General features: G+C 41.7%; 1 protein-coding gene across 2 annotated transcripts in view; it reads right to left on the bottom strand.

The window, feature by feature from the left end:
- Positions 1–3,139: 3,139 nt before the first annotated feature.
- The window catches only part of ELAVL1 (ELAV like RNA binding protein 1), an 84,701-nt gene continuing 72,513 nt past the window's right edge, over positions 3,140–15,327 (bottom strand). For both annotated transcript variants that reach the window (XM_069740251.1, XM_069740242.1), the window contains exon 6: positions 3,140–5,526. In XM_069740251.1, coding sequence (XP_069596352.1) covers positions 5,202–5,526 — 325 coding nt within the window. In that variant the 3' untranslated portion in view covers positions 3,140–5,201. The remainder of the gene's footprint in view (positions 5,527–15,327) is intronic.

The following is a 15,327-nucleotide window of genomic DNA, read 5'->3' as shown; positions in this document are numbered from 1 at the left end:
GGCACCCTTCAAATATCAGGGACCTGGAGCAGTTTGTCAAAGAAGAATGGTCTAAAATTCCAGCAGAGCATTGTAAGAAACTCATTGATGGTTACCGGAAGCGGTTGGTCGCAGTTATTTTGGCTAAAGGTTGTGCAACCAAGTATTAGGCTGAGGGTGCCAATACTTTTGTCTGGCAAATTTTTGGAGTTGTGTGTGAAATGATCAATGTTTTGCTTTTTGATTCATTCTCTTTTGTGTGTTTTCATTTAAGACAAATTAAATGAATACCAAATAATTTGGGATTGCAATCATTTTCAGGAAGAAACTGAGTTATCTGACAGAATTGCAGGGGTGTCAATACTTTTGGCCACATCTGTATATTCTCAAATACACAGCAAATTGATAGACAATAAGTAACCCTTATTGCAATCTACAGTGTATCCTGTCCTAACATTCTTTGGACATTGCTACATATATAAGCTGAATACCAGGTCACCATCCTCTTGGACTCTCAATTCACTTACCAGCAATGACCAAAATAAGTAAGTTTACTCATTTTTCATGTTTTTCTACTTCTGACCCAATTTTGGCTTTTTAGAGCAGTGATTTATACTACCCTTCATAATGAAATGTAGTTGTAGTAGTATTTCTATTTCTCTTCCTTTTTAAAGCACTCCAGCGTTGTTTTTTGCTCAGTGCTGAAATTCTTTAAATGTAAGCCCCTCTGGCCGGTTCTTCTACTCGTCTTCCGGCAGCTTCATTTTTTAACGACGCCGCTCCGGCTGGAAGTCAGAAGTTACATCAAAAGCTCTCAATACAAGTCTGAGAGCCAGAACCAGGTTCTCAAACTTGTATTGAAAAGTGACCTCCGATACGCTCCAGTCTACCAGGTCACTTTTCGTCTGAGACAGACCGGAGCGACGCAGGAAAAGATTGAAGGGGACGACAAGCGAGTATTAGAGCATTTACATTCAAAGCACCACTCCAGCGATGCAATATAAAAAAAAATAATTAAAAAAAAACAAACACTGGTGTGGTGCTTTAAACAATATAATGTGCTGCAGAAATATATAATATGCCCCAATTGAAACATTTGAGAAGCCCACATATTAGATGCATGAATACAGACCATGCTAACAGTGATCAATGTATTGTAAATAAATGTATTTTATTAAAGGGAACCTGTCACCCCCAAAATCGAAGATGAGCTAAGCTCACCGGCATCAGGGGCTTATCTACAGCATTCTGGAATGCTGTAGATAAGCCCCCGATGTATCCTAAAAGATGAGAAAAAGAGGTTAGATTATACTCACCCAGAGGCGGTCCGATCTGATGGGCGTCGCGGTACGAGGCCTCCCATCTTCTTACGATGACGTCCTCTTCTAGTCTTCACGCTGTGGCTCCGGCGCAGGCGTACTTTGTCTGCCCTGTTGAGGGCAGAGCAAAGTACTGCAGTGAGCAGGTGCTGGGAAAGGTCAGAGCGGCCTGGCACCTGTGCACTGCAGTACTTTGCTCTGCCCTCAACAGGGCAGACAAAGAAAGCTTGCGCCTAAGCCGCAGCGTGAAGACAAAGAGGACGTCATCCTATTTAGATAGGATGCCCCGGACCGGACCACGACGCCCATCGAACCCAGACCGCAGCGGGACCGCCCCTGGGTGAGTATATTCTAACCTCTTTTATTCATCTTTCAGGATACATCGGGGGCTTATCTACAGCATTACAGAATGCTGTAGATAAGCCCCTGATGCCGGTGGCCGCAGGTCATCTGCGATTTTGGGGGTGACAGGTTCCCTTTAAGTGGAATTCTACATCACAATATGGTCAAATCACGAGGATTAGCCAAGAATTAAAAACCTTGAAACCAAATCATGAGGCTAGGCCCAGCTGTCACATTTATATAGTGCACTTACCTGTGCTGCCCCAAACATTTATGTAGCTTCTCCACTTTAATTTGCTGAGGATCAGTCACATTGCAGAGGAATAGGGAAAGTTTGCAAACACCGAAATATCCCACCCCTCCCCCACCCATATGAATGTGGTGTTCAAATCAGTAACTCTCCAAGATGCCAGCTGCTATTCTCTGGCTATCCGATTGCTAAGGAACCTCTGCTAAAAGTGGTGACTCCCAAACCTTTTCACAGGTGGAAGGAGAAGACAGGACAATTTACATTTTTATATATGGTAAGTTAGCTTTGCTCTTGGAGCACTTCTCACATGACTAGGTTCTGTAGAGACAGCTCACACTGGACGGTCATGTGAAGGGCATTTTAACATCACTGTTCCTGTCCCAGCAAAGGTCAAGGAAGACAACCAGTGGTGCCATCATGAGGAACATATGTAATTAACAATAGTAGGAAAATAGGTGCGGCCAAAAACTTGCAAAATGTTTAATTCTTAGAACGATATCCTTTTTAAATTAATTTAAAATAAGTCTGCATTGCTTCACTGACAACATTACAATTTACATAGGACTGCTCAAAAATAGGCAGCTTTTTGTGAAGAATTTGTCAGCAGGCAGCAGTTATTCTGCCAACACTATCATAATGTAATGACAACACAACGCTTGCCATACACAATGCCCTGGATTTGCCAGGTATCAGCATTTTTCCCCGATACCTGGGAAAGACCCAGAGTGCTAGAATGACAGTAAGCATAAAGAATGAGAAGATCTCAGTGTATTAAGGTTACGCATAGCAGTCTTACCACATTACACTGAAAAAGAATATTCCGACCCGAGCTTCTCTGGTGGGGGGGGGGGGGGGGGGGGGGCGTTTGCTTTTTTTCTTATGAAGGTTGCCTTCTTATGATTGGGCAACATTATACACAAGAAAAAGTTAAAATCATTTTTGCCTACAACTTTTTGGTTAACGGGAAAATTGGCACGTTAGGTACGTCAAAGTTTGCATTCCAATATATTCGCAACAGAAAAGAAAAAAAATAAAACAAGAGCCTTGAAGAGGGACAGGGGCATAATGCAACAGCTAGTCTTATTCATGACAAGCTGCGTCGTTCAATACACCAGAAAGACTACACTATCAATTTTGTTTGATAAAACATGAACTTAGTTACGGTACTAGTTGCAAGGAAGAGAAATATGAATTATTTAAATAATTTCTGCAAGCAGCTTACCAAAATAAAATAAAACAAAAACAAAAATTGAGCAATACAAAATCAAATTTAATAGTCAAGTTTAAAAGTAAAACAAAAAAAAAACAACAAAATGAAAACACAAAAAAGCAAAAAACTAAATAAAGAGAAAAAAAACCTGAAAATTAAAGGCAGTCTGTAGAAAGCTTACGGGGATTAATTTTTTTTTTTTTTAAAGAAGTTTTCCACTACTATTTAACCCCCTTTCATAATCCCAACACTTAACTAGTTTTCCAATATACTTCCATCACCTGCACTGCTTCTGTAAGCGCATGTGTGTGGGTCATGTGTTCCTCTATCATAGAGCCACTTACAATCTGGAACCAGAATCAGATGAACCGATTCTGGGGTTGGGCTACCTGAATGTCGCATGCACAGATCCGTCTTTACCCTCCTCCTCTGCCCGGAACCTGCTGAAACTTTGAAGTGCTGTCCTTTCAGCTGACAAGCGCTGCTGATCATTAGGAAGCATATCTCAGAGCTTGGTCGGCTAAACGAGCTGGAGCTCCAAAGCACTGGCAGCTCAGATGAGGCTACACTATCCACTGCTTGGATCCTTCTGATGCTTTGGAGCGCTGGCCCTTCAGTTGTCAAGCCCTGTGATATGCTTTCTAATGACCAGCAGCGAATTGCAGCGCAGGATCCAGGCAGAGGAGGAACATGAATCTGCTGAGCATGGTGCTCAGACTGCTGTCGCTCACCGAGAGGTAATCCAGCCTCACCAATTACATGTTCTACTCAGTTTGTCCGACTCATGTTCCAGATCAAAAGTAGCGGAGGCTGCGTGACAACCGAGGAACACAGCACTCACACAAATGCGCTCACAGATGCAGCACAGCTAATAAAATGTATAAAGCAAAACTCATTGTTAGGAAAAGTTAGGACACACAAAAGGGGATTCAATTAGTTGTGGAAAACCTACAAATAAGAATCAAATACTCTGTTAATATTTTCAACTTTAGGAAATTAAACTTTTATATGCAAATGGTCAATACTCCTACAAAAGAAATTCACAAAAAAGGGACGCAAAAAAGCACAATGCTCAAATGTTTACAAGTGTTATTAAAACAGTAATCTTAGTTGAATGTCATACATTTAACTTGTTTGAAAAGCATGGACATGAACTCAACTATACTGTACTAATACAAAGTGCACTATGCACAGTATGTCACAAGAAAAAAAATCCTTTATATGAAAAACAGGTTTCAGAGTTCAGTTATTGAACAGAGAACTCTTTGGTCCTTCCCTGCCTCTGGGAATATAGAAGTCGATGGCATGATTTACTTTTGTAAGATGGCAATACATATATGATTTAATAGGGAATAGAAAACTTTTGTGATACAAAAACATCTAACTCCCCGCCCCTGCCCCACCCCACCCCCCAAAAAAAAAATCTTAAACAGGTTTATTATTTGGAACGCTAATCTAGGGAGCTGCACACACTGATACAGACCTGTTTAGTGAGAGAGCTCCATTTGGACTTAAAATTTAAATCAAAGCCCTTGCAACAATAAAGAAATTATAGCTGTATTTATCCATCTAGAGATATTGTGTGTATATGTATATATATTATACATGCACAAACATATCATATACCTCTAGATATAGTGTAAATCAGTGAGCAGGAGGGTGAGAAAAAAAAAGTAGAGTAGAATATATGAGTGTATGTGTATATACACACACACGAATTAATAGTTGAGCTGGCATCTTGACAGCTTGCTTAAAAAAGTAATTTCCAGCGTCAGGAAAATGGAAACCCACAGGTCGAACCTTAAAAGTCTTCAAGGTTAGCGTAAACTTAAAGTTATCCATAGGGTATATTTAAAGTTATTTATTCATATTTTATTTGTATATTTAAAGTAAATAACTTAAGGAACTTAAAATTGGTCTAACATGTTGGGATCGCAAACCGAGACCCCAGAGTATAAAATTTTCCCCCCACTTTTCATTTAGACCAAGACAAACACTTGTGAAAATTGGCGCAAATGAGTTTTACACTAAGAAAAAAAAAAGTTTTCCCCCAACTTTGTCAATCTGATTTTCTCTAATCCATACAAAAGACAAGAGCAAGTTATTTGTGGGACTTGCTGGTTTTGAAAGAAACTTGTAAGGTCTTGTCTCCTAAACGGTAGCCATTCAGACTCGCAATGGCCATGGCTGCTTCTTCATAGTTTGTCATGGTCACAAAGCCAAAACCTTTGCACTTGTTGGTGTTAAAATCACGAATAACCTTCACATTAGTGACAGCTCCAAATGGACCAAACATCTGCCAAAGGATTCCTTCATCTGCATCTTGACCAAGGTTGTAGATGAAGATGCACCATCCAGATGAAGCACTGCTGGTAACATTCACACCAGATATACTACTCATATGATCTACCCCCATAGGTGAAAACCTATTTAGGAAAAGAAAAAAAAAAAAGAAAAAAAAAAAAAAAGATTATACTTTTTTACATTTATAAACAGCCATTATGTAAATAAAAGTAATGTATTAATAGGAAAATAAAGGGGAATACAGTGCACTTTAAATATCAAAAAGCCACTAAATGAATGTTCTGACAACTGATATTCAGCTATCAGTTGGTATCACTGTAAGGGCTCATTCAGATTTTTATTTTCTTCACGTAGAAAAATTATCACGGTTTCAGCATGAGTTTCATCTGTTTTTCTCAGATGGGAAAAACAAAAAAATTAACTGAAAAGTTTGAACATTCCACAATTTTCAAACTTAATTTTGATGCCCTTAAAACCAGAGTTATTACACAAAAAAGTTTTTAAAAAAACAAACATTTCCCACATCGGCATAATTTTTTAAACAATATTTTTTGTTAGGAAGTTATAAGGGTTAAAAAGCTGCCCAGTGGATTCGTTCTAAAAACTGCACCCCTCAAAGTACTCAACACCACATTCAAAAAGTTAATTAACCCTTCAGAAGCTTCACAGGAATGGAATATGGGAAGAAAAAACCAACAAACATTTTACTATTTTACACAAAACTTACTTTAGACAAAAGGTTCTTTATTTTCACAAGGGTAAAAGGAGAAAATTAACCTCAAATTTTGTTATGCAATTTCTCCAGAGTACACATATACCCCATGTCTTGGGGAAAACCACTGTTTGGGTGCATATCAGGGCTTGGAAGAGAAGGAGCACAGAGTTTTATTATTTGAACGTAAAAAATGGCTGGAAATGAGAATGTACGTCATGTCAGAGTCCCTGATATGCCTAAAAAGTGTAAACCCCCTCACAAATAACCCCATTTTGGAAACTAGACCCCTCATGGAATGTGGCGAGCACCCAAGGTGCTTCACAGACTATTGTATTTTTCAGACTATAAGACACTATTCCTCCCAAATGTGGAGAAAAATGGGGGGTGCGGCTCATAGTCCGGATGTATCGGCTCTGGTTGTGGTGAGGGAGCGGTTTCGGCATAGCAGCGGGTCACAGAGATGGCTGAGGCTAACTTCTGTGCCCGCAGCTAAAAAGAAATTAATATTCACTGCATTCCAAGCCAATGGGCGTAGAGGGCAATTAATATGCATTTCTTTCTGGGATCCTGGTATGATTGGCCCCATCTAGGTCCTGGTATGCATGGCCACATCAGGAAAGATTAAAAAACAAACAAAAAAAATATTACACACTTGCATACCCAGTGCTCCCCTCGCATCGTCCTGCTCCGGTGCCAGCAATTGCTTTATGTTTGTAGGCAGTGCATGGCAGGAACATCATGCGCTGCTCACAAGCAGAGCACAGCTACCGGAATACTCACCAGGACTGTTCATAGCAGAGAGCAGTAAAAATTAATTGCTCTTCAGTAGTGCACAGTGCAGCCACCGGCTTCCTGCTGCTACCGGCGGTCAAAGTCATTTCTCTTGAGTATCGGCACACGTGAACACCAATAGCAGCAGGAAGCCGGTGGGTGAATCATACTTACCCCACAAGGCAAGATCATGCATGGAACCCCAGACCAAGGAAGATTGCCAGTCTTTTGTTTGTTCCATTTTCTAATAATTGTGCCAGCAATTGCTGCACTCTCACCAAGCTGCTTGTCTAGTGTTCTATAGCCCATCCCAGCCTCCTGCAGGTTTACAAAATTGTCCCTGGTGACCATAAGACAGATCTTTGATCTTGGCCATCGTGGAGATGTTAGTGTGACTGATTGTATGGACAGGTCAAACAGGTGCAATACAGGTAATAAGTGCAGAGTAGGAGGCTTCCTAAAGAAAAACTAACAAGTTTGCGATAGGCAGAATTTTTGCTGGTTGGTAGGTGATCAAACACTTATTTCAAGCAATAATATACAATTTAATTATGCATCATACAATGTGATTTTCTGGTTTTTATTTTGAGATTCTGTCTCTCACAGGTGAAGTGTATCTATGATAAAAATTACAGACCTCTCCTCCATTCTTTGTAGGTGGGGAAAGTTGCAAAAATCGGCAGTGTATCAGATATGGGGTGGCTGCAGACTGGTATTTTTAGGCTGGGAAGGGCCCAATAACCAGGAACCTTCCCAGGCTGATAATATGAGACGACAGCGGTCTGCGTTACCTTTGCTGACCAGAATATTTATTAGGTTAAACAAAGCTAAACACCTTTTTAGTGCGGCATGAGAAGCACTAAAGGGTGCTAACTTATTATATTTAAGGAGCTTGTGGAATTATACATCTATTCTATCTGAGCGTTCTGCCCGTGGCTGATTAAATTTCATAATTCCTCTTGAGATGTGTGGTTAAAAAAAAAAAAAAAAAAAAGTTGGAAAGCATACGCATGGTCCGTGTGCCGTCTGATTTTTGCTTTCTCGCACCTAGTGACTTACAATGGCAAGTCTCATCCAATATACGCAGCCACCAGTGATGTAGTATACAGCAGAGCCACGTGGTATATTGCACAGCGACGTAGTATACAGCACAGAGCCACATAGTATAATGCCCAGCCACGTATGTCACAGGTTAAAAAATAAACATATACTCACCTTCCGAGGGAGCCCTTGTAGTCATGTCGCCTGTGTGCGGTGCACTCGGCAGCTTCCGGTCCCAAGGTTGGTAGCGCAGAAGCCGTGATGACATCGCGGTCACATGACCGTGACGTCATGGCAGGTCCTTGTCGCATACCATCCTTGCCACCAGAACTTGCCGCTTGCATGGAGCGGTTACCGGAGCGTCGGGAGGAGCGGGAAAGGCGAGTATATAATGATTTTTAATTTTTTTTTATTTTTAACATTAGATCCTTTTACTATTGACGTTGCATAGGCAGCATCAATAGTAAAAAGTTGGGGACACACAGGGTTAATCGCGGCGGCGGTAACGGAGTGAGTTACCCGCGGCATAACGCGGTCCGTTACCGCTGGCATTAACCCTGTATGAGCGGTGACTGCGGGGAGTATGGAGCGGGCACTGACTGCAGGGGAGTAGGGAGGGACTAATCGGACTGTGGCCGTCGCTGATTGGTCGCGGCAGCCATGACAGGCAGCTGGCGAGACCAATCAGCGACTTGGATTCCATGACAGGCAGAGGCCGCGATCAATGAATATCCGTGACAGAAAGAAGGACAGACAGAAAGACGGAAGTGACCCTTAGACAATTATATAGTAGATTAAAGTTAGTGCTGACGCATAGTGTATATATATATTTGTATATTGACCACATAGCTTAAGTGTTCACCTAGCTTTGTTTGGATGACTCGTCCCTACATCATCCACAGAAGGCTCATTGGCATTATTCTCCTGCGCAGATGTACTGACCTTTCCCTGCACACTGCGGTACTTTGCTCTGCCCTCAACAGGACAGAACACCTGTGCAGGAGCACGATACTGAGACTTCTGTGGATGACGTAGGGACGCGTCATCCACACGAAGCAAGGAGGACGAGGATCGTAAGAAGATGGAACACCAGACCAAGAAAAGCGACACTCCTTGGACCCGACCGCCCCACAGGTGAGTATAAGTTATTTTTCTCCTTTTGCAGGTCAGGTTGGGGGCAAATATACAGCATTATAGAATGCAATATATATGCCCTGAGAGGTAGTAACTTGTACAGGCCAAACCTAGTGACAGGTTCGCTTTAACCCTTTTGAACACAGAAAAAAATAAAATAAAATGCACCACAAAGGTTTTCCACAAAAAACAAAAGAGAAATAAAATCACATACAAAAACTATGGCATCAGTAAACCCATCATCTTTTCCCAGAAAAAAAAAGCCCTTGTCATTATATATTTGATTAAATTGGGAAATTCAATTTAGTACTTTAAATTGTGTTAAGGGTCATCTTTTATTGACGGAGATTCTTTTGATTAGTCAGACGTTTTTTTATATCCCTCATTTTGTTTCTGTCTTTTTGACGGTGTCTGATGGAAGTTTGTTAAAAAAAAAAAAAAAGATAAAGCACTTTATTGTGCAAAAGACGCAAATCATAAAAAAAAAACTGCAGTGGCTTGCAAATTATTCACCACCACTCCACCCTCCTGAAATTTTTTGTTTTGCTACCTCACAACCTGGAATTTCAGTTTGTTGAGGGTTTGCATCAGTTCATGTAAACGACATGCCTACAACTGTGATCATTTGGTTTTCATTGTGAAGCAAACAAATAGGTCATAACTTCACCCCCCTAAATTCAGTACTCTATAGAGCCTCCTTTTGCAGAAATTACCGCTGCCAGTTGCTTTAGATACATCTGTGAGCTTCCACATCTTGTCACTGAGAAAGGACAGGAATCAGCCCAGAACTACACAGGAGGACCTGGTCAATGACCTGAAGGGAGCTGGGACAACAGTCTCAAACATTATTATTATTTATTTATATAGCACCATTAATTCCATGGTGCAGTACATTAGACGCGGTTACATCAAAATACAAATATCACTTACAGTAAACAAAACTAACAATGACAGACTGATACAGAGGGGCGAGGACCCTGCCCTTGCGGGCTTACATACTACAAACATCATTAGTAACACTACGCAGTCATGGATTAAAATCCTGCAGGGCGCGCAAGGCTCTGCTGCTCCCGCCAGTACGTTTATGGCCGATTGAAGTTTGCCAATGACCATTTAGATGATCCAGTGGAGGCATGGGAGAAGGTCATGTGGTGAGATGACACCAAAATAGAACTTTTTAGAAACAACTCCACTCTCTGTGTTTGGAGAAAGAAGGATGAGTAAAACCCAAAGAACAAGGTCCAACTGTGAAGCATGGTATGGGAAAAGTCATACTTTGAGGGTGCTTTTCTGCAAAGGGGACAGGATGACTGCACCTTATTGAAGTGAGGATGGATGGGGTCATATATTACAAGATTTTAGCAAACAACCTCCTTCCCTCGGTAAGAGCATTGAAGATGGGTCGTGGCTGCGTCTTTCAGCATGACAATGACCTGTCAGGCCAACTAATGAGTGGCTCGCTAAGAAGTATTTCAAGGTCCTGGAGTTGCCTAGTCAGTCTCCAGACCTTAACCCAATAGAAAATCTTTGGAGGGAGCTGAAACTCAATGTTGCCGTGTGATCGCCCCAAAACCTGAAGATCTGGAGAAGGTCTGTATGGAGGAGTGGGCCAAAATCCCTGCTGCAATGTGCGCCAAATTGAACTACAGGAAACATCTGACCTCTAATTGCAATCAAAGGTTTCTGTACCAAAGATTAAGTTCTGTTTTTCTATTGTATCAAATATTTCATGCAATAAAATGCAAATTAATTAGGTCAAAATCAGTGTGATTTTATGGATTTTTTTTAGATTCTGTCTTTCACAAGTGAAGTAAACCTGCGATAAAAATTACAGACCTCTTCATTCTTTGTAGGTGAGAAAACTTGCAAAATTGGCAGGGGATTGTGTGTGTGTGTGTGTGTGTGTTACTTGCAAAATTGGCAGGGGATTGTGTGTGTGTGTGTGTGTGTGTGTGTGTGTGTGTGTGTGTGTGTGTGTGTGTGTGTGTGTGTGTGTGTGTGTACATACACACAGTGCTGACCAAAAGTTTGGACACACCTCACTTAAAGATTATTCTGTATTTTCATGACTATGAAAATTGTACATCCACACTGAAGGCATCAAAACTATGAATTAACACATGTGGAATTATATACTTAAAAAAGTGTGAAACAACTGAAATTATGTCTTATATTCTAGGTTCTTCAAAGTAGCCACCTTTTGCTTTGATGACTGCTTTGTACACTCTTGGCATTCTCTTGATGAGCTTCAAGAGGTAGTCACCGGGAATGATCTTCCAACAATCTTGAAGGAGTTCACAGAGATGCTTAGCACTTGTTGGCCTTTTGCCTTCACTCTGCGGTCCAGCTCACCCCAAACCATCTCGATTGGGTTCAGGTCTGGTGACTGTGGAGGCCAGGTCATCGGGCGTAGCACCCCATCACTCTCCCTCTTGGTCAAATAACCCTTACACAGCCTGGAGGTGTGTTTGGGGTCATTGTCCTGTTGAAAAATAAATGATGGTCCAACTAAACGCAAACCAGATGGAATAGCATGCCGCTGCAAGATGCTGTGGTAGCCATGCTGGTTCAGTATGCCTTCAATTTTGAATAAATCCCCAACAGTGTCACCAGCAAAGCACCCACACACCTCCTCCTCCATGCTTCACGGTGGGAACCAGGCATATAGAGTCCATCCGTTCATTTTTTTTGTGTCGCACAAAGACATGAAGGTTGGAACCAAAGATCTCAAATTTCGACTCATCAGACCAAAGCACAGATTTCCACTGGTCTAATGTCCATTCCTTGTGTTCTTTAGCCCAAACAAGTCTCTTCTGCTTGTTGCCTGTCCTTAGCAGTGGTTTCCTAGCAGCTATTTTACCATGAAGGCCTGCTGCACAAAGTCTCCTCTTAACAGTTGTTGTAGAGATGTGTCTGCTGCTAGAACTCTGTGTGGTATTGACCTGGTCTCTAATCTGAGCTGCTGTTAACCTGCGATTTCTGAGGCTGGTGACTTGGATAAACTTGTCCTCAAAAGCAGAGGTGCACTTGGGGACACTTTCAAAGTTTTCCCAATTTTCCAGGCTGACTGACCTTCATTTCTTAAAGTAATGATGGACACTCATTTTTCTTTACTTAGCTGCTTTTTTCTTGCCATGATACAGTTTCTACCAGTCCATTCAGTAGGACTATCAACTGTATATCCACCAGACTTCTGCACAACACAACTGATGGTCCCAACCCCATTTATAAGGCAAGAAATCCCACTTATTAAACCTGACAGGGCACACCTGCAAAATGAAAACCATTCCCGGTGACTACTTCTTGAAGTTCATCAAGAGAATGCCAAGAGTGTGCAAAGCAGTCATCAAAGCAAAATGTGGCTACTTTGAAGAACCTAGAATATAAGACAATTTCAGTTGTTTCACACTTTTTTGTTAAGTATATAATTCCACATACGGTATGTTAATTCATAGTTTTGATGCCTTCAGTGTGAATGTACCGCTAATGGGAATGTAAATATACTGTTGTGTATTAATCGTAGGGAAACTGAGTATTATGGTAACAACAAATACAGCTCCTTTCCTGTTTGGTGGGAATTCCATGATACTTGATCAAGATAGATGCAGTTAAATAGAGTCTGCCAGGTGAAGCATGCTGTTCAAGCTGTGGGCAGCATGCATCAGCCACTGGCTGTACGATTATAGCCATGTTAGTCTCTGAAAGACTTTGGAGATTTAGGCCATGTTCACACTTTGCGTCCTGTCCCTGCGGGTTCTCCCGCAGTGGATTTGATAAATCTGCAGGGCAAACCCGCTGCGGTTATCCCTGCAGATTTATCGCGGTTTGTCCTGCGGGTTCCGCTGCGGGATTTTACCCCTACTATTGATGCTGCATATGCAGCAATATGCAGCATCAATAGTAATGTTAAAAATAATAAAAATCATGATATACTCACCCTCTGACGTCCCGATCTCCTCGGCGCTGCAGGCGGCGGTCCGGTTCCAAAGATGCTGTGCGACCAGGACTTTCGTGACGTCACGGTCATGTGACCGCGACGTCACTGCAGGTCCTGGTCGCATAGCAAACCTGAGACCGGACGGCCGCGTGCAGCGCTGAGACTTCAGAGGTGAGTATATCATGATTTTTTATTTTAATTTTTTTTTTTTTTTACTCAAATATGGTTCCCGGGGCCTGGAGGAGAGTCTCCTCTCCTCCCCTCCGGGTACCACCCACACATTATCCGCTTACTTCCCGCAAGGTGTGCACAGCCCCATGCGGGAAGTAAGCGGATCAATGCATTTCTATGGGTGCAGAATCGCTGCGATTCTGCACAAAGAAGTGACATGCTGCGGGTTGTAAACCGCTGCGTTCCCGCCCAGTTTTTCCCGCAGCATGTGCACAGCGGTTTGCGGTTTACATGTTACTGTAAACGCTATGGAAACTGCTGCGGACCCGCAGCTGCAAAATCGCCGCTGTTCTGCTGTAAAAACCGCAATGTGTGAACATAGCCTCAGAGAAAAGCATACTTTTAATAGCTACCAGGGGCTCAGCTGCGCAATTAACTAGTCGTACAGGTGGGTCCATGCGGCCTCTCCCCTTCCACTGATAGCAGGGAGAAGCTGCTGGGGACCTGCTATACTACTCATCTATTGTGACACTGGGTCCTTGACAGCTATTAAAGGGATATTTCAGAGGAAAATATACTTTTATTTCACAGACTAACGTGGCTGTGATCATATAACCAGTGGCTGACGCATGCTACCCACGGTTTGGACAGCTTGCTTCAGCTGACAGGTTCCCTTCAAGTTTATGTGAAGTGAAACAGCCTTTGCCTCCAGATTCCTCCCCTGCTGCACCTCTTGCTAATATATATATATATTTTTTTAAAGATAACTTTCATTCTATTAAACCAGCGAGTGCCTTGTGAATTTCTCGTATCTATAAAATACATTGTATTGTTAAAATAACTCATTTTAAATCCTCAACCCGTGATGTACATTTTGTCACAGGTCACGTGTGCGATGTATACAGTAGATGTCAGCTGTGTCACAGCAACAACCAGTGCTATCTCTGATCACTGTCATCTATTTTGACTAGGAAATTTAAAAGACAAATGGGTTACCATGGCAGACAGGACCCTCCTGAAGGCCACCATGGTAGCCACCTTAAACCTTTATCTTACGCTGCAATCACACATCTGTGTGCCACGAATACCCAACCAGAACTTAACCTCAGACACGCAAAAGCACTGTCACGTTCTGGCAAGTTGGACTGCAGTCCGTGCATGACACTTAGTCCTCTTATGAATTACTGCATAGAAGTTTATATATTAGTTAGGTCCAGAGATATTTGGACAGTGACAGAATCCTCGTGATTTGGGCTCTTTGTGCCACTATTTTTTATTTATTTATTTATTTAAAATGAAACAACTGAGATGCAACTGAAGTGTAGATTTTCAGGTTTAAATAATGGGGCACTGACAAAAATATCCTGTGAAAAGTTTAGCAATTGCAACAATTATTTTACTAAACATCCCGCTTTCTGGGCTCAATAGTAATTGGACACAATGTTACCAAAAATTAATTGTTCATTTTTAATACTTAGTAGAGAGTCCTTTCAGGGCAATGCCTTCCTGAAGTCTGGACGCCATGGACTTCACCAAACGCTAGGTTTCCTCCTTTGTGATGATTTGCCACCTTTACTGCAGCTGACTTTAGTTGTTCTTTGTCTTTCTGCCTTAAGTTCTCTCTTAAGCCTGCCATATTTATTCTCAGTGTGCTTCAGATCCGATGAATCTCTCCGATGTTGCAGAATATTTCATTTCTTTGCCTTGAACTCCTGGGTTGCTTTTGTAGTATGTCTTGGATCATTGTCATATATGTAACAGTAAAATCTATAATCTATAATGCCATCACTAGAGATGGGAAGTGTCACCCTCATATTGAACACTGAGGCATGAATTATAACTTGGGAAAGGAACAAGAACTAGCACTTCATCTAACCCCGATTGCTTTAAGACCTCCTGCTATGAACAGCTAATTGAAATGGGTTATCTGTTGGAGAACAGACAGAAGGTCTGAGACGTGAAATCCATCACCTCCGGAGAAAATTTGTTTGGTCTTCAAAAGTAAGAGACTCTTTGGCACTGGATTCCCATTATTATAACATTGTTTTTGTGACAAGCGTAGGCCCTACAGTTATGGGAGACATTTTCAGTGCTGTGACGATGTTGTTAACATAACACTTGGAAATCTCAATTTTTTGGGACCGTAGCTACATC

This window comes from Ranitomeya imitator, chromosome 1 (assembly GCF_032444005.1).
Source record: "Ranitomeya imitator isolate aRanImi1 chromosome 1, aRanImi1.pri, whole genome shotgun sequence".
Lineage (NCBI taxonomy): Eukaryota > Metazoa > Chordata > Amphibia > Anura > Dendrobatidae > Ranitomeya > Ranitomeya imitator.
Note: the sequence above shows the minus strand (reverse complement) of the source record. Positions and strands in the feature narration are given on the sequence as shown.